General features: G+C 38.0%; 1 protein-coding gene across 2 annotated transcripts in view; it reads right to left on the bottom strand.

Moving 5' to 3' along the window:
• Positions 1-25,447, bottom strand: part of Abca3 (ATP binding cassette subfamily A member 3) — a 271,865-nt gene that overhangs the window by 200,502 nt on the left and 45,916 nt on the right. For both annotated transcript variants that reach the window (XM_067150289.2, XM_067150288.2), the window contains exons 2-4: positions 24,818-25,062; positions 10,752-10,876; positions 2,881-3,020 (exon numbers count right to left, since the gene is read on the bottom strand). In XM_067150289.2, the coding sequence (XP_067006390.2) occupies positions 2,881-3,020; positions 10,752-10,876; positions 24,818-25,041 (489 nt within the window). In that variant the 5' untranslated portion in view covers positions 25,042-25,062. The remainder of the gene's footprint in view (positions 1-2,880; positions 3,021-10,751; positions 10,877-24,817; positions 25,063-25,447) is intronic.

Consider the following 25,447-nt stretch of genomic DNA (forward strand, 5'->3'; position numbering starts at 1 on the left):
GCATTTTTTAAAATTATGTTTACATTCCTCTCAAACATGTATGTGTATTTCTAATTCACTTTTTTAATTTTTTTAATAACACTGGTAACCTTGTCCCATACAACTGTGCGTCTCCGCTCACCACACGTAAACATTTCACAGTGGGGGAGAAACAGCAGTGACGGTGAGGAACGCGGAGACAGGCCGAACGGGGAGACATGTGTAGGGAGAGAGGAGTGGGGGGTCTGCACTCTGGTCAACCAAGCGAAGTCGTCTTTTGCACCGTGCACAGTGCATGCACCACGCGCATGCACCCTGAGAGGCCCTGCATTAGATTCTAACACCCGCATACATACGGAGTAATTAAGGAAGAAAATAATACAGTTAAGAAAGTTGAAATTAATAGAAAATGGATTATAACTGAGGATAGGTGGATAACGACAAATATGTAAATGCCAAGTGACTGTATTGGAAAATAAAATGCCCCTCAAAAAAATATGCTGGTGTGAGTTATGGATATAATAAAGCGGTAACAGAGGAGAAATTTAGGCACTGTGATTCTTAGGTAAACAGATAAGAAGATGACTAATGGTGTTATTACTTAATCTATTCGAAGGCGGTTATAACCTCCAACAATATTCTGCCGATATCCCCCAGATAGGTCGATTGACGCCTCTCTTGGCTTCTACCCAAGGAACAACCACAAATTTAAAAGCATGATGAGGAAAATGGCAATACGTTATGTCCCTGCTGGCAAGCAGTCAGAGACGTTGCCATGGTAACCTGTAGGTTCGTTGTCGGTCTGTCGGTCACTCAGTGCAGAGCATGATACCCGCAGAAAATAGTGATTTTCTCCCTCATGTGAAAAGTAAGGTAAATTATGAACATAACGAAAGTTGTTTGTAATGAAGAGACGTTTCACGTACGGTCCACAGAGTTTACAGAAAATCAATAGTATAAGAGCAAATGGAGGAAAACCGTTCTGGTCTATTCAAAGATTTTAAAATGATATGCATATTGAAACCTTCTCCGGGATGAGTATACTCTAAATACGAAGGTTGGTTGAAATCTATCCAGCCGTTTCGACATGATGGTGGAACAGACAAACAGACAGACAAACAGACAAACAGACACGAAAATTAAAAACCACCGATTTGGTCTTGAGTTGACCTAAAACGGATAAATATCTGAAAAATAGGCAAAACAAAAGAAATTACAGACAGCGGACCCCCTACAACTTTATTTATATAGATAACAGCAGCAAAAAATGGAAAGGCCCCTGGCCCAGACAGCATCTGCACAGAACACCTGAAAGACTCTCTACCTGTCATGCTAGACTATTGGGTAGAACTATTCAACACATGCATGCACACTGGGGAAATTCCAGAGCAATGGAGATTGTCAACAAAATGATGTTTAAGAAAGGAGAAACTGACAATCCTGATTCATATCGAGGTATAGCCCTCGAAAATACATCATTCAAAATCTTCATGAAAATCTTAACTATCAGGCTTGCAGAAGAAATAGACTCCCAGATACTAGAAAATAAGTTCGGCTTCCGAAAGGGAAGAAGCACACTACATGCCATAAAATACCTAATAGAACAAGTCCAAGATACATTGAGGCATCCAGGAAAGAAATATTTTGTAGTCTTCGTAGACTATCATAAGGCTTTTGACTTTGTTGATAGAGCAACACTCGTCCGGAAACTCAATTACCTAATAGGGGCTACACATCCGATAGCAATCATAATCTCGAATATCCTCAAATATAACTATGTCCAAATATAAGACAACACAACTCTATCAAAAAACGTAACCCAAACAAACGGAGTCCTACAAGGTGACTCAATCAGCCCAATTTTATTCAACATCATGACAGCAGACATCACAGAAATAATCACAGATACCTCAGCATTGCTTATACTTTATGCAGATGATATGGCAATAGGCTCAGAAAACATAGAAAAGCTCCAAGAGGTCCTCAATAGGCTCACATCATGGGCAGAAAGAAACGGTTTGCAAATAAACCACAACAAAACTAAACAAATGACCTTTATGAAAGGAGGAAAACATGCACCTAAAAATACAATAACCATGCACAAGAAACGTCTAGAAGTAGTGCTGAAATTCAAGTACCTTGGAGTCACCCTCCAAACTACTCTAACATCCTACAATATCCACGTTAAAGAAAGAGCAGCCACAGCAATAAAAGCCATCTACAACATTCAACAATCTCAACAAATATCATTGGGTACAGCAATGCTACTGTTCAGGACAGCCATATCACCAATAGCAACCTATGGGATTAGCATCACCTGGGAAAAACTCACACTCAGCGACAATAGAAAAAGTCAAGGCCCAATATCTCAAGAGAATTCTAGGCATTGGGAAGTCAGCCCCTTCAAGGTTAACATATGTTCTAACCAAAGAGGACTACTTCATTGACGATATCAAAACACAGTTTTGTCTACCAAACACCAAGCCCTACGAGAATGCACGCCAAACTTTAAACGAGAAAAGAAATGCTATTTGATCCAACTTCTATTCCACGGCCGCCATAATGACGGAAGAGTGGAAGCAAGCAAATTACGAGCTATGGCAAGTAATTACACATAACGCCACTCATGGATTTAACCACAGATTCTGCCAAACCAAAAACTTCCACCAGCCGAACGAAGACTGTATATGTAACCTGTGCAATGATCATTGTGAAAGATACCATGCACAAAACTGCAAAATGAGGACAACCTCAATAATAAGAATGGCATTAGCATAGTTGACCATCTGTACAAAAACTGTTTTTTCACATTGTGTGCTTTTCATTCAATAATAATAATTGATAAGCCTCATCATTAGGTAAGTAAATAAATTAAATAGGTCGAAACTGTATACAACTTACTTTGATGTCTCCAGAACATTTGACTGAACTGCCTTCAAAAACAACTCCAGCAAGTGTAGAATTCATCATAGATTTTGAAGTATCCAACAGCTCATTCACCATGGCCTGTTCTGAGTCATATTTTCTGAACTTAATGATGCCTGTCAAAGAAGATTGAAAAAATAAACAACATTAAAATAGTTGAACAATGAGCTATTGATTCACTGAAACATAGTTTTAATAAAAATACCTGCGAAAGGAGGCAGTAACATAATCTATGCACGTAATGGTACACCATAACAATTTGTAACATGCAGGGGTGTCTTTGTTTAAGGATTACATGAACACGTGAACACTCTGGTAATCCCAAAACCTTGAAATTTGCATGATATTGTTTGTTAAGAACAAGATTTTTGTCTGTTGACAATGTATTTACAAAGTTGTAAGTGCCAATTCACTTTCCATTTTAATTTGAATCAATGCACCTCACCAGCTGATGACAACCCTGTTGTGAACTACAAAGTTGGACGTATTGTATAGCTAGAGTTTGAAGGGGCAATGCTGTAGGTATGGCAAATATGAGCACAAATTTCTGTGTGATCACAGTCTGCTGGCCTGCTTCCAATGTCTTCTTCTGAAGTTCTTCTCAAATCCCAAAGATGGCAGCATGTATTTTGTAGTTCCATGAGAGTGGGTAAGGCACAGGGCTGGTACCACAGAGTGGTTAATTGACCAGTTGCAGGTGTAGAATAATATTGCTTAATGAACCAGAGGCTTTTAGCTAACTACTAGTCTGAAATGGAGGGGAGGCTTTGCTTTACAGTAATATGTAACTTATGTACCAGTAAGTCATTCATGTCGGTTTATTCTGTATATTACTGACAGCACAATATAGGCTAATTGGGCTCCCGTTGACATATCAACTGAGTGAAGAGCAACTTATACATAAGTTTTTTTTAATTTACTGCCTGCTCTATGTGCACACCCAAAGATTTTAAGCATGCAATGTTACTGGTAACATGCTGCAACTTTTGTATTATTAACACATTTGAATACAAAACACTATGCTCATTGCTATTTATTGATGGATGCAGTATATTTACCGCTGTCTTGTGGCACATCCCAGAGTAAATTCTTGTGGCACAGCCCAGAGTAAATTGTAACATCCACTAAAGTTTCAGTCTTATTTATGGCTGTGACAGTTATAGAACCTACTGAGTAACGACATACAGCATGACTAGAGCATCTAAATGCTATAAAAGGTGTTGCTCATAAGGTCAGTTGTGTTACAGTAGCACTTTCTGAGTCATTGAGGAATGCAATAGCAAACTACCTCACTCATCATCTTGCTTAGTATGCCTCATTATGGTACCACCATTCTTTTCTTTTTTCAGTTTCCTGGTAACTGCAATCAGTGGCATTATCTGAGGATCCAAACTGCCTCCAGCCCGATGACTTAACAGACAGACAGACAGACAGACAGACAGACAGACAGACAGACAGACAGACAGACAGACAGACAGACAGACAGACAGACAGACAGACAGACAGACAGACAGACAGACAGACAGACAGACAAGCTATAGATTAATCCAAATGAGTATGACAATGAAGAGAATTAGATCATTACATCAACAGTTATGTCAAAATCACCATCAAGTATATTGAAAAGTTTAGAATAAAAGAGGTGTGAGGAAAAGTGGATTCCATTTCCCCTCCTTGATGAATGCAATGCTACAATTAGGTCATACAATTGTTCTTCTTAGTACACCGTTCCCCTATAAAAGTTGGCGATCCTATTAATTACGATAACTTGCAAAACAGAGGTTCAAAAATGTCAATAGAAGTTTGTCCATACCAGAGTCGCAAGTATTTGAGCCAGAAAATTCTCAGTCTCCCCACAGACCGTTGTCCTTCAATATTCCTCTTGATGTTGAATTGGTGCAGTTCATATTGTTCACCTCTCATGATGTGCCCAATGTACTTAACTTTTTCTCCTTGATGGTTGTTAGAAGCTCTTTTCTTCTTATTTAACAAATTAAGGACTTCCTCATTGGTCTTCCTTTCTACCCAAAATATTCAAAGCATTCTTCTGCACAAGTACACTTTGAAAGTTTCAATGCACCTCTCCAGCAGAGGGCTGAGTGTGTAGCTTTCAAAACCATACAGAAGGGCAGGGAAAACATAGCATTGCAACATCCGAACTCGGAGAACAAGGTTGACACTGCTACTGGTGAATAGGGTCCTCATTCTATTGAACAAATTTTTGTCTTGCCCAATCCTGGATATTTCATTCTGGGATCACAATCCTCAATCACTATAGTCTCAAAATATTTGAAGGATGACATTTGGTGAACAGCTGTGCTGTTGATTTGTAGGTTCAAGGTCCACATCGATATCTCGGCGCACCTCCACCGACAGGCAAAATGTGCCTGCAGCTCTTGTTGTTGCTATAAACCAAAGGTAATGGATCAGTGAGACTTGAGCAGATGTGCAGGATGCCTCGCAGATGTATGCGAGAACCGTACTGTCAAATGAGTGAGTTTGAAAGAGGGCGAATTATTGGCATGAGAGAACATGATGCATACATCCAGGAAATTGCTGCTCATGTGGGATGAAGTGTGTCGGCAGTGCATCGAGTGTGTACAGAATGGTTCACAGAACACGACGAGATGGGTCTGGTTGCACCATCCAGACCACCCCCCCGAGAAAATCAAGACCTCATCCGAATGGCATTGCAGGACAGATCTGCATCCTCTTCAGCTCTGGCACAACAGTGGAACAGTGTAACACATCTTACACTATGAGGAGTGACAGTCCGTTGCTGTTTATTACGGTCTGGGTTACCGACGCTTCGTCCACTTCTCCACTTATCTTTGACTAATGTGCTATACTGCAATGGTGTATGGAATGACGTCATTGGGGACAGGAATGGCAGCAGATAGTGTTTTAGGACGAATCCAGGTTCTGTTTGTTTGAAAATGATGGCCACATTTTGGTTCACCGCAGACAGGGGGAGAGGTATCACATTGACTGCATTCGCACAAGACGTGTAGCGCCAACTCAAGGCCTTATGGTATGGGGTGCTATTGGGTCCAACCAGAAATCACAGTTGGTGCATGTCGAGGGCACTGTGACCAGTTTGACTTATGTGAATGACATCCTGCAACCCATAGCCATACCCTTTCTGCACGACATCCCAGACACCATATTTCAGCAGGACAATGTACAATCACATGTTGCTGCATGAACATGTGCCTTCTTATTGTCACAGGATGTTAGATTGTTGTCCTGGCCCTCCTGATCACCAGACTTGATCCAATTGAAAATGTGTGTGATATGGTCAATCATGATGATGATGATGATGATGATGATGATGATGATGATGATGATGATGATTGTTATTTTGTCTGAGTCTGGAAAATCTGGAGAAATTGCTGAATGGTACAACCAAGTTGAGATGTTTTCATCACAATGGCAGGCCTCCTTTCCTACTACCAGTCACACTTGATTTGGGGAGTTCTCGTTATAATGGCAGGTTCCCTTGCCTACAGCCAGTTACAATTGAATTCTACTGCCATTCAAATTATGTTGTCCACGGTTGTTGTTGAAGATAGGTTGTTTTATAAAACTTCCTTGTTAACTACATTTTTGTTCACCCTTTGGCTGCAGAAGCACGAGACTTTGAGGAGAAGTTACCCGTGAACAGGCTACATAGAACTGTCCATGAGAAAAACAATAATTTCTTAAATCCACACCAGCAACTTTTAAAAACTACCCCTGAGCTTAGTTTATTGTCATGGTGAAGCATACTTTAATGGTAAATTGCAGTTGTTTGAATAGGAAGTGGTATGGAAAATTCTAAATTCCCACAGAGGGAATTAGATATTTTTCACCAATAGAGCATGTCAAAAATGTAAAAAATGACATTTTAGGAAGTGGTAGTCAGAAGTAATCAAAGGAATGAGGGTGATGAAAATTGGTTCTCCTGCTTCGAACATGTTTCTATGTAAAGACTTCACTTTGCAGCCTGGTGCTGTTACAAAATTTAGGAAGTACTGGATTCCATAGCAGCATTATAGGTGCTCCAACTTTCAGACTGAGATTGTGAGGTAGAAAATATGGTATGTGTAAAGTGTGGAGAAATTCCACAGGGTAGTTGACTACGTCCTCTATCTCCACCATGGAGTTCACAGACTTATGTCTCACCATCTTAGTAGGAAGATTGTCCAATAAGGAATCACTGATGCTTGCTATGGTCTCATTCTTAGGCATGAAAATAGCTCTTTCCTTAAGCCAATGTGGCTAGCAAGTCAATGGAGTACATTAAGTACAATAGGGAATAGAAAAATCAGGACCTGTCTTCCTTCGGGGGTACAACATAGTGAGGTACCATTATGCCACCAATAGCAATGAGCTCCATTCCTAATGTATCCTATTATGGAAAAGAAGATGAAAATAGAGTCAGCTATGAGAAACAGGAACTATGGTATGTAGGAGCTGTAGGTAAATAGGAAGGAAAACCTGGTAGAACAACTAAAGCGTTGTGCCCAATATGAGTCTGAAAAGGTGGGAAATATCTCTCTGTATATAAAATAAGGCTTTTCAAATCAAATCAAAATCAAATCAAAATCTCTTTATTTGCAAATGAGGTGTCTACCTCGGTGGCAAATGGTGCACTAAAATACATTATTGTCAAGCACTAAATTTTAAATTAACAGGAGACGAAGAAAATTTTCCTAGAATACAATATTATACAATTTACGCTAATAATTTTTTCTATTAAACACACACATCACCCTTAATAAATTTATATTGTTTACAAAATTCTACTTATAATATCTTACAAACATAGTCAACTCATATACGGTACGGTATGTGAAATTACTTCTAATAATACTATACAACTGGTATAAGATTAAAATTAACACTGAATTTATTTACATATTTATATTTTACCCATTCTGGAACCTAAGTAGCATAACGACCTGCTGCGTCTTAACCAGGGCCCCTTTTGCCACCACTTTTCAGAGTTCCTGAAGGGCTTTCACAGCTACCGTAGCGGTAGTGCACTGCTCAGAATTAAAAAAAAAAAAGAGTGGTATTTCTACACAGGCCACGTCCATGGTAAGAAGGAAACACAATTTTTAATTTTCCATCATCTTTCCCTGTATGTGTACACATCAAGAGAAAATGGCTGAACAGAATTATGAAAATCAGAATGTAAAGTCAAGGAATAAAGCACTACAATCTAGGGTATAAATAATTTTATTTATGCTGCTTGAAATGGTAGCTTAGGGGAAGGCATAAAATTTAATTCTCAAATATCTATGTTATTAGTGGTCCTGTTGATAAATACTGCATAACAAAAGTTATAGGAAATAACAATTTTCAATTGTTTATGTCTAATACAGTTTTACTGTACCAGCTATGATAATAGAGATATCCATAATTTAGACTTTGGTTGCTTAATCCATGACAACGCCGAGCATCATTAGCATTAAAATATTGTTCAGTCATGTTAACTGGCAATGGTAGTGGTTTTGGTCGTGATTGTATTAAGGTAAGAACCACATGATCATCAGCCCATATCAGCAAGGAAAATTGTAACGATGACTTTCAAAATGAGAAAAAAAACCATGAACAAACATCATAAAAGGAGGAAGAAAGACTCCCTTTACATTGGATATCCTAATATCACAGGGTTAGAAGAAAACTAACTATGAAAGTCTAAAATATGAAAAGTCCCTAAAATTGATCAACAATAACATTACTTTGACTATTGTTTGTTGTAATGTTCTTGGTCTCTTCTGCTCTCACTCAGCTCCAATAGATGGCATTACTGCTGCATACCCAGAGAACAGCCTGTTTGAATATTGGCAGGAAGTAGATGGGGAGTTAGATAACTTCTTGTTTTAGCATGCCAATCCTCTGGTTCATACATGTTTTGATAACTCCTGATATGTGACACACTGGTTCATCATAGCAAATCAAATCCTGCTATGAGGTGCTGATAGGAATGGGCAGGGAAAACATCAGAGCAGTGATCACCACTGTCTGTGGTATGATCATTCCAGCTCTGGAACTTGCCACTGTTAGAATACCAGCATAATACTGTTCATGAAAAGGGAGAAACTGTGCTGTTTTTTATTTGATCAAGCATTTCATTTTATAATATTGTTTTTAAATGCAAAGTTCCAGTCAGTTAATATTGTACTCTGACAGGAATGTTGACATGATTGTAATGACCTATATGGAATTCCGTTTAATATTTGTCTGTCTGTTACAGCACCACAAGAAAAATGGATGAGTGGATTTAAATGAACTTGGTATTTGGTTTAGAATAAGTATGAGTATTATATTAGCTACTAGCTGTTCCAAGAATTTCAGCAATTGGAGGTGCTTCAGAAGGGGCCTAAAATATAAAACTCTATGTATCACTTTTATGGTTTGTTTTACATGAAAATAGCTCAGGGTGATTTTTCATTCTGTACCTTTTTCTGATATAGTCAAAAATAAGGGAAATATCCATGGGAGCCATGTGAATATGTAAGTCCAAGAGCAGGAAAGTAACGCTATGGACTGTAAAGAGAGTTGCCATGGAAATTGTTCTGGTAACGTTTTAAGGCTTTGTACATCTGATAGTAGATTTTTAATATTATTCTGATACATGGCTTTCTTTTATATGGGAAAGATGAGATCAAATAAAGATCAGCAATAATGAAAAAGAATATGAAAGTGCAAAGGGCCACAGAGAGCAAGGAAGCAAGTATGTCACAACAAGCCACTGACAGGTAGAGGTATGCCTGCTAAAGTGTCTCAAAATTTAGGGGAGCAATATGAGTGGTGGACAAACATGTGGACCAGTGATTGTTCTTTCAACAATGGGTACTACACCTAGTTAAGAATAAAAGAAAGGAAGAAGAGAAGGTGAGCTGTATGAAGCTGTATGAAGCTGTGTGATAGGACGCAAAAGCACGTCCGACTGTAATGCTGTAAATGAGACAGCTGCATGCAAAAGCCTGTCTTTGCTTTTCTAGGATAGAAGGTAGATATGGAAAAGAAAAAGAAAGTAGAGTTAGCTATGAGTAACAAGAACTACAATGTATAGAAACAGAAACTACACTATAGGAGCTCTAGAAAAGCCTGGTAGAACAATTGTAGCACTGTGACCGAGCAAGTGCCTGTGTGGTTTGGGCCACATAACTATCAGCTTGCATTTGGGAGATAGTGGGTTCAAATCCCACTGCCAGCAGCCCTGAAGATGGTTTTCTGTGGTTTCCCAATTTTAGACCAAGCAAATGCTGGGGTGGTACCTTAATCAAGGCCATAGTTGCTTCCTTCCCACTCCAAGACCTTTCCTATCCAATTGTCACTATAAGATCTATCTGTGTTGGTGCAACATAAAAAATTGTAAAAAGATATAAAAAAGTATTGTTGTGACAAAATAGGAACTGAGGTGAAACCTTGACTACATCCTGGAACCAACAAGTTAATACTGACTATACAGAACTAAACTATTGGGAAAAAAAAAAAAAAATTCTTCAGCTTACTCCAACCATTTCTGGGATCATTAGAGCCGCCTAGGCTCATTTTGGTTTTGGCCGGGGATTTGAGGCTGGACACCCTTCCTGTTGCCATGTGATTTTTGAGATGAAAATTTCAACCCAGGTTTGACTGGAATTTGAACCTCAGCTTCTTGGGGTGGTAGGCCAGCAGCTAAATCACTGAGCTAATCATGCCTACCCTCCCCACCCCAAATATAAAACACTGGAACACTTTAAAAAAAGAATTATAAACTATTATTTCAGTAAAATTTCCTTTACACAGTACTAATTGTTCATGGTAATTGCTGGCCCATGTGAAGCAGATCGTAAGAAAGCTGAACTTACCATAAAATATCCGATTTTCAATATAATTTGCGACCTCATTTTCAAGCCAGTCTCGGTAGTCGCCAGCCTCATTTTCCTCCATACACCATGCTATACTTGGTGATATACTTCTCTGAAAGCCATACCTGAAATAAGTAAATACATGAACAGGATTTGCTCACTGAAAGCTATTTAACGGGGTATATCACTCAACAACATAAAAATAAAATTGAAAATTGTTTTTAATTTCTTGAGGAGACAGTTGCTACATGTGTACAGTAGAACCCTTTTTTAAAGGTTCCCACTTTTAGCAATAAAGAACTCTTTTAGTCATGCAGGTTTTGGTGCCATTTCCAAAGTTTGCACTGTAGACAACACTACTGTTCAAGACAGTCAGGAAGATAATACCAGTGGGAATTCATGACATGTAATAATAACATTCTGATCTCAAGACCAAAGATGTACACATGCAAAATATTGAGGAGGAAAGAGAAGAAGAAGAGAAAGAGGAGTCACTACCACCAACTTTTGCAACAGCAGTGGGGAACTGAATGTTGTCAGGCAGTTCTTCTCCTCCGTATTCCAATATTCCGATGTTGGCATATGGTTGAGTAAATCAGGCCGATTCATATATTTTATTATTTGTAGTTCAAGTGTCTGGCATAGCTTTGAGAGAAGTTATTGAGTCACAGTTTTCAATAGTATTTCAACATTTAAGGGCAGATTTAATTTCTGTTAGTGTGTAGCAGGGAAATAATAATAATCATCATCATCATCCTAAACCATCTCCAGTTTCCCGGGTGTGGTATATGAGCCTCCTCCATCTCATCCTGTCCTTGTACCATTCTTCCTCCACCAACTTGTCCCAATCATGACCTCTCAGCAGTACATCGCTCTTAACTAAATCTATCCATTTCCTTCGTGGCCTTCCCACGGGTTGTCTTCCTTCTACCTTTCTGTCAAATTCCTTCCTTGCAGTTCTGTTTACTGGCATCCTCTTCATGTGATGAAACCACTTCAGTCTTGATATCTGAATCTTATTGAGGAGAGAATCATCTATTCCTACTTCTTCTCTAATTTTCTCATTCCTAATCTTGTCTTTCCTGGTTTTCTGGATCATAGTGCGTAGGAATTTCATTTCAGCTGCCTGAAGTTTGGAATTATCTCTATTGGTCAGTGTTGTGGTTTCGAGACTGTATGTAAGAATTGGTGTATAATAGGACTTGTACAATGTCATTTTTGTTTTCATGGGTATTTGCTCATCCCACAGCAGGTGTCTTACCTAGTGGTAAAATTGTGTTGCCTTATTGATTCGATTGTTCACCTCATGTTTTGCTAGGTTGTCATTTGATATAACGCTACCCAAGTATTTGAAAACTGGAACGCTGTCCATTTGAGCTTCATTTAACCTGACTATTGGTTCTGCTCCTTCCCCATACACTTTCATCACCACTGTCTTGGTCTTGCTGATGTTTAAACCATATTTCTTAAACTCCTCATTCCAGCTTTGTATTCTCTCTCCCAGTTCCTCTTCTGAGTCACTCCAGATCGCAACATCATCTGCAAATGTGAAGGCTTTGATATCTCCATGTTCTTTCCTTTTAATAGATTTCATTACTACATCCATTACAATAATAAATAGAACTGGTGACAATGAGCTGCCCTGCTGCACTCCTCTCTTTGTTTCAAACCAGTCCGACAAACCACATCCTACTTGAATACAGCTTCTGTTCCCACTATACAACATTTTCACTTTTTTCTATGAGGTTGTCTCGCACTTGAAGTTCTTTCATGCATTGCCAAATTCTTTCCCTTGGTACACTATCGTATGCTTTCTCAATGTCCAAAAATATTAGAAATAAAGGCTTGTTCTTCTCCCAGTATTTTTCCATTAGCATCCTAATTGCAAATATAAGGTCTGTAGTTGACCTTCCTGGTCTGAAACCATACTGCTGTTCTTCCAAAATTGGTTCAACAATATCTCTGATTCTGGTCTCTATTATTTTTTCCAATATTTTCAGGACATGAGACAGTAGTGTGATACCACGGTTATTAGTACATTTTCGTCGGCTTCCTTTCTTGAACAGAGGTACAATGATGCCCATCTTCCAGTCCTCAGGAATAGTATTTTCCTCCCATATCTTGTTGAGCAGTTTATAGAGCCATTGGATTCCTGGAACTCCTGCTGCTTTCAGCATATCTGCACTTAGTTCATCTATGCCCACTACCTTTCTTTTCTTCATGCTCTTGGGCGCATTTTCAACCTCAAGCCATGTAATTGGTGGTTCAGTTGTGGTTCCTCGACTTGGCTCTCCTCTATCCTTTGTTATGTTTTCTGTATCTCCATTCAGCTTTTCAAAATAGATCTTGAGTTCTTGTTTAATTTCTCCCTCTTCTTGTGCCAGAGTTCCATCATCACGTTCTATTGCTTTTATGGTCTCTTGATCCCTTCGCTTGTTTTTCACTACTCTGTATAGCAATTTCATATTTCCTCTACTGTCCTCTTCCAGTTTGTCTGCAAACTCATTCCATTTCTTCTCTTTTTCTTCCCTTACAATGTTCTTTACAGCAAGTTTCTTGTTCCTGTATACTCCTTGGAGTCTTTGTATTTCTTGTTCATTTCGTTCTTGTCCCTGTTTTTGTTTTTCCTTGTCCAGTGCCTTCTTTATTTGGTTTCTTTCTTTCACCGCTGTTTTCACTCTATCATTCCACCATGGTGTCTCCTTTTTTCTTTTGATAGAACTTGTAACTCCACATAGGTTTTTAGCTTCTCCCACAAAGGTGTCTTTGAAGGCATTCCATTCTTCATTAACGCTGGTTACTTCACACTTCGGCAAACTCTGTTGAATCCTTAGTTTGTATTCTTCCTTTATTTGGACTTCTTGCAACTTCCAAGTTTTAACCCTTGGTTTTTTCGTAATAAGTTTCTGCGTTTCATTTGTCTTATGTTTGAAGTCTACTACCAACAATCTGTGGTCACTGTCCATGCTTTCACTAGGGATGACCTTTACATCTGTGATGTACCTGCCACCATCTTTATTTGTGATTACGTAGTCAATCAATGTTCTATACTGGCCATCCCAACTGTACCTTGTTATTCTGTGACTGTCTCTTTTTTTGAAGAATGTATTTTTGATTATAAGATCATTTCTTCTGCACAGATCTGATAGTTGTTCTCCTTCTGGGTTCCTTTGTCCAAATCCATGTGGACCAATGATGTTCTCGTACCCAAGTCTGTCTACCCCAACTTGCGCATTTAGATCTCAAATAATAATAACATTTTCCTCATTAACTGTATCTTCCAGGTCTTGCCGAAATTTCTCTTTGTCTTCCTCACTGCAGCCTGTCTGTGGGGCATACACTTGTATGATGGTGTACTTAGTGTTCTCCAGTTTCATGAACATTTTAATGATTCTATCACTTTTGCAGATAACTTCAGCTGTAGCATCAGTCCTTTCGTTAATTAAGAATCCAACACCATTTTTCGCTACCTTCTCCTGTCCACTCCAGTATAATTTATAACCTCCACGAAGTGTCTTACTTCCAATCCCTTTCCATTTGGTCTCACTTAATCCCAATATTGATATTTTTCTTCTATCCATCATGTCTAGGAGTTCTTCTAACTTTCCAGTTAATGATAGAATGTTCATAGTTCCAATTCGGTATTTGGGTCTCTTTTTTATTTGGGGTTTCCTTTCAGAACATTGTATATCATCAGCCTTACGGTCATCATACTTTACAATTGTCTGAGAGGACGTGTCAGTCCGGTCTATAATATTCTTTCCGAGGCTCTTTTTCTTATTGAAAGTAACTGTACTCAATACTCCCCTGCTGACTTGCTAGGCCTAACGCATAAGAGGATTTTCTTTCAGGGTTTACTCCCTTAGCCTTTGAGGATGCCTTCCTCGTCCTACAAGGCAGTAGGTTCCATCTGTACACCCCAGAAGGATGGGTTGCCTCTTCCGCCATCTCCGCCGCACCGAAGTCCATCTTCTCCGCCGTAGATGCTGTTGAGGTCTTCACCCTTAACCCAGGGCAAGGGCCCTCCATATTTATGACCCCTGGAGAGAGGGTGTCCCAGTATTTTAAAACCCGCAGGAATTGGGCTACCTGTTGGTCCGCGGGTTGTATTGGTTATTTCAGCCCCCTATCCGCCACCTGGGGACGCGCTCTGTAGGGGTCAGGTTCCCCTGGTTACTTATTGGAAGTTAACCCCACCCACAAGGAGTAAGGTTATTTGCATAATATGTCTATTAAATATTTATTTTTAATTTCACTTCTACTGTTTCAGTTAAGCTGTTGTAATTGGGATTAATTAATTTAATTCATTTATTTATTTATTCTTTCTTTCTTAATCCATTTACCCTCCAGGGTTGATTTTCCCTGCAAACTCAGTGAGGGATCCCACCTCTACTACTTCAAGGGTAGAGTCTTGGAGTGTGAGACTTTGGGTTGTGGGGATACAACTGGGGAGGTCAACCAGTAATTCGCCCAGGCGGCCTCACCTGCTCTGCTGAACAGGAGCCTTGTGGGGGAATGGGAAGTTTGGAAGGGATAGATAAGGAAGAGGGAAGGAAGTGGCTGTAGTCGTAAGTTAGGTACCATCCCAGCATTAGCCTGGAGGAGAAGTGGAAAACCACAGAAAACCACTTTGAGGATGGCTGAGGTGGGAATTGAACCCCCTCTACTCATTTGACCTCCCGAGGCTGAGTAGGCCTATACCCCCTTCCAGCCTTCGTACCACTTTTCAAATTTCATGGCTGAGCTGGGAATCGAACCTGGGCCTCCTGGGGTGGCAGCTAATCACACTAACCACTACATCATAGAGGCGGACTATTAATTAATGAATGAATTAATTTATTTATTTACTCCCACAAGGTCTCTACAAGCCAAGGCTCATGCAAAAGAGGCAGTACAACTTACATAAGAGCACAGGCAACATACAGTACAACATCTTAAGTTCTTATTGTACTAATGAAATTCAGAATTCTCTTGAAAATGATGTAATACACTAAATAGTGTATGAGGTTTAGAATTGTAGTCATTTTACTATATACTGGTAGTATCTTGCTTGTGTTATTGGTGTGTAAATCTTTGTGTAATACTTTTGCTGTTTCAGCATTTAACTTAACAGTAGTTTTCAAGTTTCTTAGAGCACAGTAGGTAGTAATAATAATAATAACAATAATAATAATAATAATAATAATAATAATAATAATAATAATAATAATAATAATAATAATAATAATAATAATAATAATAATAATAATAATAATAATAATAATAATAATAATAATAATAATAATTATATATATATAATATATTATTATATATTATATATATAATATTATATTATATTATACTATATTATATTATATTATATTATTATTATTATTATTATTATTATTATTATTATTATTATTATTATTATTATTATTATTATCCTCATCACCACCATCACCTCTGTCTACATATTTAATTTAAACTGCACTGGTATAGTTTCAGTAACCCCATTATTCCTATTACAGTATTTTAATTAGAATATGCCTGTGTAGTACTGTGGTGTAGTCTTTGTGTACTACTGAGCATTAATTTCCTTTGATTTTTAAAATTCACATAGTACATTATTTTATTTATTTTTATGTCTTCTTCATAATAGTCCATATTTCCAAAGAATAGCTGAGGAATGCAAGTGTAGGGACTGTTAGTGAGAGAAGGCATTAAGGAGAATAAGGGAAGATATAGAGAGTTTGAGAGAGAAAATTAGGATTCTGACAGAGGACAGTAATGAAGATAGGTCTCCTCAAACAATGTATAGGAAATGGTTGACAGACAGGAAGGAGGAGAAGGAAGGGAAGCAGCTGTGAAAGACAGGTGGGCTAATGTTATAAGGGAAGGAAATTGGGGGCCAAAGAGTTTGCAGTCTAGTCAGTGAGAGAATTCAGGATAATATAATAATTTCATGTGGCTATTTCTAGCCGAGTGCAGCCCTTGTAAGGCAGACCCTCCGATGAGGGTGGGCGGCATCTGCCGTGTGTAGGTAACTGCGTGTTATTGGGGTGGAGGATAGTGTTATGTGTGGTGTGTGAGTTGCAGGAATGTTGGGGACAGCACAAACACCCAGCCCCTGGGCCATTGGAATTAACCAATTAGGGTTAAAATCCCCGTCCCGGCCGGGAATCGAACCCGGGACCCTCTGAACCGAAGGCCAGTACGCTGACCATTCAGCCAACGAGTCGGACAGAATTCAGGAGAAGTATTGGCAAGGAAGAGAGAAAAAGGAGGAGAAAGTAGGTACTGCAGGCATCAGAGAAAATAAGGGAGACCAGGAGTGGAGGAGATCTAATGAGGTGGGTAGGACTTAATCTCTATTCATGGAGGTCTCAATTTTTAGGCATGTGGAAAAAGTGAATGGAGGAAAAAGAACTAGGAATTAGGTTAAAGAGATGTTGAGGAAAGTAGAAGGGTAGGAGAAGGGTGAGTTTTTTAGATTGATACCAACAATGTAAGGCGAGTAGGAATAGGTTCCACTATAGTTAGGGATGCTTGGGATCTGGTTATGACAACTTGGGAGAAGTTTAAGCGGGTGGAGATTTTTATCTGTGGGATACTGATTGGAGAGTGATCAGGTACTTAAATAAGACTATGGAGTGGGTATGTGGGGAAACTGGATGTGAGGTTTGTAGATCATAATGGGTTGGTATGAGATAGGGACCTGCACTCAGACGGCCTTCATTTGAACTGCTGTGGTATGCATAATTTAGAACATTTGTTTGGAAAGGTTAAGGGAGGTATATTCAGGGAAACAGAGTGGACTAGGTAGCAATGATTAGAGTACAGGGAGGTGTAAATCAAGTAAGGATGACATAAAGTTCTTGGAGTTAAACTGTACAAGTATTGTAAGTAAAGGAAGCCAATTAATTTAATAGATAAATATTTACCAGATATTATAATAGGAATTGAATCATGGCTAAGAATGATATTATGGATGCAGAAATTTTCTCTTTGAACTGGATTATTGTAGAGACAGGATATATTTGATAGAAGGGAAAGTAAGAATTTGTAAGCTATGGGAAAATTAAGGATGAGAAACATAAAATTCTAGGTGTAAGGCTCATCTCTAAAAAGAACAGGGAACTTGATATTTTTAAGGTGTTCAGACGTGGAAGAGGTGACTCTGACACCAATGCAGACTTATGATATTTGATAAGAAAATTTTCCCTCCATGATTCTCTGCAGTAGACAATTTCTACGTAATATGTGACCAATCCAAGATGTTTTCGTCTTCTGTATCATCATCATCATCATCATCATCAAGTTCCTCTGCTCTCCTACCCTGCTCAGCAGCTCCTCATTTCTTACTCTATCGGTCCATTTCACTTTCTCCATTCTTCTCCACAACCACATTTCATAACTTTCTAAATATTTTTTTTTTCCTTCCTGTCTGACTGTCCACATTTCAGAACCATAAGACACCACACTCTAAATAAAACATTTGGCAAACCTCTTCCTAAGTTTGATTGGTATGCTTCTAGCTGTCAGCATACCTTTCACTCTCTCAAAAGCCCTCTTTCCCATGGATATTCTGCGTCTCACTTCCTCTGTGCAACTTCCACTGGAAGTTATCAAGCTTCCCAAATACCGGTACTGGAATGATTGAACCTTTTCTAATACTATTCCATCTATTGATATATTAATTATGTCATCTCCTTTTCCTATTTCCATAATTTTTTTCTTGCCAATGTTCAGTTTCATTCCAAAATCTTTACCCAAACTTACAATATTCTCCATTATTACCTGGAGCTCTTCTTCCATTTCTGCTAGGACAGATATGTCATTAGCATATTTGATGGTTTTTATTCTTTCCTCTCCCACTACAAGTGCTTTTGATTTCTCCAAGGCCTTATTGATTAGCTTTTCAGTATATATATATAGATATATATAGATATACGAAAAGTGTCGGTGACATACAACAACCCTGTCTCACACGTCTTCCAATACTCAGCTCTTCAGTTTCATCATCTTCTACTTGAACTAGCACTTTCTGGGCCATATACAATTACTTCATCAACCTTCTATCTTTCCAATCTATACCTGTATCATTCAGAATTTTCATCAGCATACATCAGTCAGTTCTGTCAAATGCTTTTTCCCAGTCGATGAAACAAACATATATTTCTCTATTTACTTCCAAAAATCTTTCTGCCATCATCCGCAGACATCCAATTGCATCTCTGGTCCCTCTTCCTTTCATTCATTCATTCATTCATTCATTCATTCATTCATTCATTCATTCATTCATTCATTCATTCATTCATTCATTCATTCATTCATTCATTCATTCATTCATTCATTTATTTAGCTTCCATAGACTGTACAATTGCATATTTTGAAATATGCCAATAGTATAGGAGTTGTCAAGTGATTTCCTAATACTAACAATAATATATGCACAACAATGAACATTTTGAAAAAGAAGAAAAACAGAAACACCATATACCTCAATGTTAGGACAGCACATCTTAATTTTTTAAAATAATATTAATAACCAATATTTACAAGACAAAATAAAAATATATTGGTGTGGTGTTAATAATGTGAACATAGTCAATGTGACATTAACATATTTTTAAGGCTATATACTAGATTACAAGTTAATAAGTAGTAGCATCATTACCAGCACTTCATCATGTATTCTTCTGTACTGTAGAAGCAGCTACTCAGCAGGAGATTTTTTAAAGCTGTGGTAAATGAACTGATGGGACTAATATCTTTAATCGTATTTGGAAGCTTATTATACAATCTGATTCCAACAGAGTCTACATGTCTCAAGGCAATGGTTTTACTCTTGTGCTCGATAAAAATATTATTTCTTGTTCACGTCTGGTAATTGTGATTGTCAAAATTCTTTCTGAAGTGATCAATACTTTTTTTCACGTGCAGAATGCATTGCATGATGTATATACTTGGTACTGGGAATATCCTTAGTCTCTTAAATAATGGTCTGCAATGATCTAACCTGTTACGTCTCAATATAATTCTCGTAGCTCGTTTCTGTATTCGAAAAATAACATCAAGATTTGATTTGTAGCAGCCCCAGAGACCAATAGCATAAGTGATGACTGAATGGAAATATCCAAAATATGCTATTCTAACATATTCTTCACTACAACTATTAGACAAAATCCTTAAGGCAAAACAAACAGAACTCAGAGACTTCCCTATTTTTTTAATATGACAATCCCATCTTAATTTTTCATCTATATGGACACCTAAAAAATTTGTGGTCAACGTATTTTCAATTGCATTTGCATTTAATATAAGGTTGTGTTTTTTTGCAGTTTTGTCATGGTAGTTAGATGCCTTGAATTCCATGGGTCTTTTTAAAGTTCAATGTTAATTTGTTTTTCCTGAACCATGATTCTAACCTAGACAGGACTGTATTTGCTGTAGTTTCTATAGACGTAGGATCAGGACTATTAATAATTATGTTTGTATCATCAGCATACAGAACTGCTGTTTCTACTTGATTATTGTGAGGAAGATCATTCACATAGATCAAGAACAGGCCCCTGAATCCAAACCGATTCTATTCTTCTTAGCACTATTCTGGTCATACATAGCCTTAGCGATATGACATATAAAACTAATTGTCGTATAATTCTTACATTGATTGGTGCTGTATTTCTTTGGTAAAGGAACCATTATGGCCTTAAGGAGATCTTCAGGCCAGATACCTGTGTCATATATTCTATTGATCAGAGTTGTAATTCTAACTATTACATCCTTCCATAAGGCCTTCAGTGCCTCAGACAGTATTTGATCACAGCCCATCACTTTTCTCTTCCCCCTTAAGATTTCTCCACTTCCTACTTTTCTATCTTTGGTCCCTGATGATTTTCATCACATTCTTGTTTATCCTCTAAGACTAATACTTCATGATCAACCTTAGAATCATATAGATCTTCTATGTATTGCTTCCATACATCTTTGTTTTCTTCAGTATTCATTGTTACCTTTCCCTGCTTGTTTAGCATTCCTTGCTTGCTAATTTTCTTCTGTTCACTAATTGTTATACACTTTGCAGCTCTGTACATTTCTTCTATTTTTCCTTGCCTTTCCAATTGTTCTATTTCTTCACATTGTTGTTCCATCCAATCTTCTCTCGCATTTTCGGTAATCCTTCTCAATTCATTGTTCAGTTTTTACACTGTTGTTTTCCTTCATCTGATGAATCATTTTCCCATTTTCTCTTCCCATCCATTTTATCTAATACATTCTGTGTGATCCATTCCTTTTTATTCCTTCTTTTTTCCAGTTTTCCAACTTCTTTCTCTAACGTTTCCAGCATTGCATCTCTGATGGAAACCCATTCTTCTGATATATCCAAACTCAGTTTTACATTGCCCAATAATTTTCTTCTATAATAATTTTGCCAGATATTGAAGAAGGGAAGGAATCCAGTGAGATGGGATGTAGACAAGTTGAAAGAAAAGAGTGTGAATGATTGTTTCAAGGAACATGTGGCACAAGGATTAAATGGAAAGGCTGAAGGAAGCACAGTAGAAGAAGAATGTACAGTCATGAAGAATGAGGTCAGTAGTGCTGCTGAAGAAATGTTAGGAAGAAAGGACAGATCGACTAAGAATCAATGGATAACTCAAGAAATACTAGACCTGATCAATGAACAATGAAAAAAACAAACAAAAAAGAATGCAAAAAATGAAGAGTGCAGAAAAGAATACAGGTGATTAAAGAATGAAGTGGATAGGATGTGCAGTGTAGCTAAGGAAGAATAGCTGAAGGCAAAGTATAAGGGTGTGAAAGTAATATGGTCCTAGGAAAGGTAGATGCTGCATACAGGAAAATCAAGGAAACCTTTGGAGAAAGGAAAACTAGGTGTTTGAATATTAAGAGTTCACATGAGAAACCACATCTAGGGAAAGAAGACAAGGCAGAAAGATGGCAGGAACATATCTAACAGTTACATCAAGGTAAGGACGTACTGTAGATGGTATGGTTCTGGTATAAGAAGAGGCTGTTGATGCTGATGAAATGGATGACCCAATTTTGAGGTCAGAATTCGACAGAACTTTGAGAGACCTAAATAGGAGCAAAGCACCTGGAATTGATGACATTCCCGCCGAATTACTTGACTGCTTTAGGAAAAACCAGCATGGCGAGGTTATTCCATTTAGTGTGCAAGATGTATGGGACAGGAGAAGTGCCATCCGATTTTCGGCAGAAAAAAAGAAAGCTGGTGTAGACAAGTGTGAAAACTACCACACCCATATGTTTGGTACCTCATGCCTGAAAAATTTTAACATGTATTATTCACAGAAGAATGAAAAGACAAGTTTAAACTGAGTTGGAAGAAGATCAATTTGGCTTCAGAAGAAATGTAGGAACATGTGAAACAATCCTGACTTTACATCTGATCTTAGAGGATGGAATTAAGAAGGGCAAGCCCACATACATGGCATTCGTAGATCTAGAAAAGACGTTTGATAATGTTGATTGGACCAAGCTATTTGAGATTCTGATGGTGATCGGGATCAGGTACCAAGAAAGAAGAATTATCTACAATCTATATAAAAATCAGTCTGCAGTGATAAGAATCGAGGGCTATGAAAAAGAAGCAGCAATCCAGAAAGGGGTGAGGCAAGGCTGCAGTTCTTCCTCCCTTCTTTTCAATTTTGATATAGAACAGGCAGTAAAAGAAATCAAAGAAGAATTTGGAGAGGGAATCACTATCCAAGGAGAGGAAATCAAAACCCTGAGATTTGCCAATGATATTGTTATTTTATCTGAGACTGCAGAAGATCTGGAGAAGTTGCTGAATGGTATGGATGGAGTCTTGGGTGAGGAGTACAAGATGAAAATAAATAAGTCCAAATGAAAAGTAAAGGAGTGCAGTCGTACGAAGTCAGGTGATGCAGGAAATATTAGATTAGGAAATGAAGTCTTAAAGGAAGTGGATGAATATTGTTACTTGGGTATTAAAATGACAAACGATGGCAGAAGTAAGGAGGATATAAAATGCAGGCTAGCACAAGCAAGGAAGGCCTTTCTTAAGAAAAGAAATTTGCTCACTTCGAATATTGACATAGGAATTAGAAAAATGTATTTGAGGACTTTTGTTTGGAGCGTGGCATTGTATGGAAGTGAAACATGGACAATAACTCTCTCAAAAAGAAAGAGAATAGAATCTTTTGAAACATGGTGTTACAGAAGAATGCTGAAGGTGAGATGGATAGATCGAATTGTGAATGAAGAGATACTGAATTGAATTGGTGAGAGGAGATCGTTGTGGCTAAATTTGATGAGAAGAAGATATAGAATGATAGGACACATCTTAAGAACCCAGGACTTGTGCAGTTGGTTTTTGAGGGAAGTATAGGGGGTAAGAACGGTAGGGGTAGACCATGGAATGAATATGATAAGCAGATTAGAGCAGATGTAGAATGTAGCAGTTATGTAGAAATGAAAAGGTTGGCACAGGATAGGGTGACATGCAGAGCTGCATCAAACCAGTCTATGGACTGATGACTCAAACAACAACAACAATCATATACAGAGATAAGCAACGATCAGAGACAATTGAATCCCTCAGCACTGGTGATGTGTAATCAGTACCCAGGAAACAGCTCTGTAGGGTCTTCTTCTAATATCCGTGAATCTTAGGAACACTTTTCTTCATGAATTTAGGGTCTAATTGTCCAATATTTACCAGCAGACTTGAAGATGAAGCTGTTTCACTAATATGATCTGACCTGTCTTCCATAGTGTGGAGGGCAGACTCTTCCATATTTTGAGGAGAATAACATTCTGCTCTACAGTAGAAACATTTATTTCAATCTGCCCAACCTGTCCCAACTTCATTTTAATGTCTGATAACTGTTATTGTAGTTAATTATATGTGATGGGTTGTTGGCAAAGCATTTTCGTACGTGCAACAGTGATTTTTCCCTATGATGTTATATTTATCATGTTAAATTACCACCAAACCAAACCAAAACCAAACCCCATGGCACTACAGCCCTTGAAGGGCCTTGGCCTACCAAGCGACCGCTGCTCAGCCTGAAGGACTGCAGATTACGAGGTGTCGTGTCGTCAGCACAACGAATCCTCTCGGCCATTGTTCTTGGCTTTCTAGACCGGGGCCGCTATCTCACCGTCAGATAGCTCCTCAATTCTAATCACGTAGGCTGAGTGGACCTCGAACCAGCCCTCAGGTCCAGGTAAAAATCCCTGACCTGGCTGGGAATCGAACCCCGGGGCCTCCGGGTAAGAGGCAGGCACGCTACCCCAACACCATGGGGCCGGCTGTTATATTACCACCATTGATATAATATGTACATCATATATTTGTTCTAGCCATTACCAGCAGTCCAGCTTTGGCCACCATGTTTTTAATGTTATGGTCAAAGTATTGGAGTTGGTCTTCTATCATATGCTACAACTGATCTATGATATCTTGCTACATCAACAATCAACAACTGACTGCCTGAACTTATAAGTCGCTCACTGAAATAATCCCATACAAAATACACAGTAATTTACAAAAGACCCACAGTCATGGTGTCAGTATAACAGCAACAACACACTATCAACACATTACTCTACTAAACCATGATTGATGCATCAGCTGTATATATTTGGCAGGATGTGTCTTAACAGAACTAAATATTACTTGATTCAAATTGTAGTTCATTGTTGGATGTTGGTGAAGTTTTCTAGTTTTAAAATTTTTCTTTTGCAATTGAGCAACTACACTTTGTGCATGTAAACGTAGCATAGGTAAATCAATATTAATGAACTTGCATATTGCAGTTATAACTGAGTACCTAAATATGTTAAGATCTCCTTGGTAATTGACAGCTTTCTTTTTCTAAGTTGGTGCTTCAACCAATTTCACAAAGCTGATCAATTAAAAAGAGCAAAACACTTTCAGTTTAATATGTTAAAGCTATTCAGTGCATTGCTGACAGAGCTACTGGTAGATCTCAGGCTTGACTTCTGAAATTATCCAGTATGTACCTGATTGTTTATATCTAGCTGATCTCAAAAGTCATTACAATACTTACGGAGGAGATATCAGTCTGTCTTTGTACTCCTGTATGGGGTTGAATGGTGTGAATAAAGTAGGATCACTTATTTCTCCTGATTCTATGAGACTGCGAATGATTACAATGAGTCCGGAGAACAATACAGGAATCAAAATTTCAACAGCTGTCTGAATTTTGTGACGGCTCTGCAATAACCAGTTCTTCCACATCAATAAAACAAATTTTGTCACACCTCGTGCCATCTTCAGTTGCAAAGGATTAAGCTGGAAACAAAATAAGTGTTGATCAACATTTATTCACCTTAGCATTGGTACATTTAGAAATTAGTTTAAAGAAAGGTTTCATATTTCCCTACCATTTTAAACATACAAAATTCTACCATTAAGTTATCAATAAATAAATAAATAAATAAATAAATAAATAAATAAATAAATAAATACTAACACAGAATGCATATTTTTGGAGGACCTACTACATGCAAGTTCAGGAGATACAAAATTCATTAACAGAGTCTAGATTATGATTTAACTTCAAATTTCGGTTTGACTATATTTATATTTCAATGATACCCACAGATATACTTTCCTAAGATAATTTCATCATTGCACATTTTTCATTTAATTTTCTTTTTTGGTTGATCAGTCACCA

Source organism: Anabrus simplex, chromosome 6, assembly GCF_040414725.1.
Source record: "Anabrus simplex isolate iqAnaSimp1 chromosome 6, ASM4041472v1, whole genome shotgun sequence".
Lineage (NCBI taxonomy): Eukaryota > Metazoa > Arthropoda > Insecta > Orthoptera > Tettigoniidae > Anabrus > Anabrus simplex.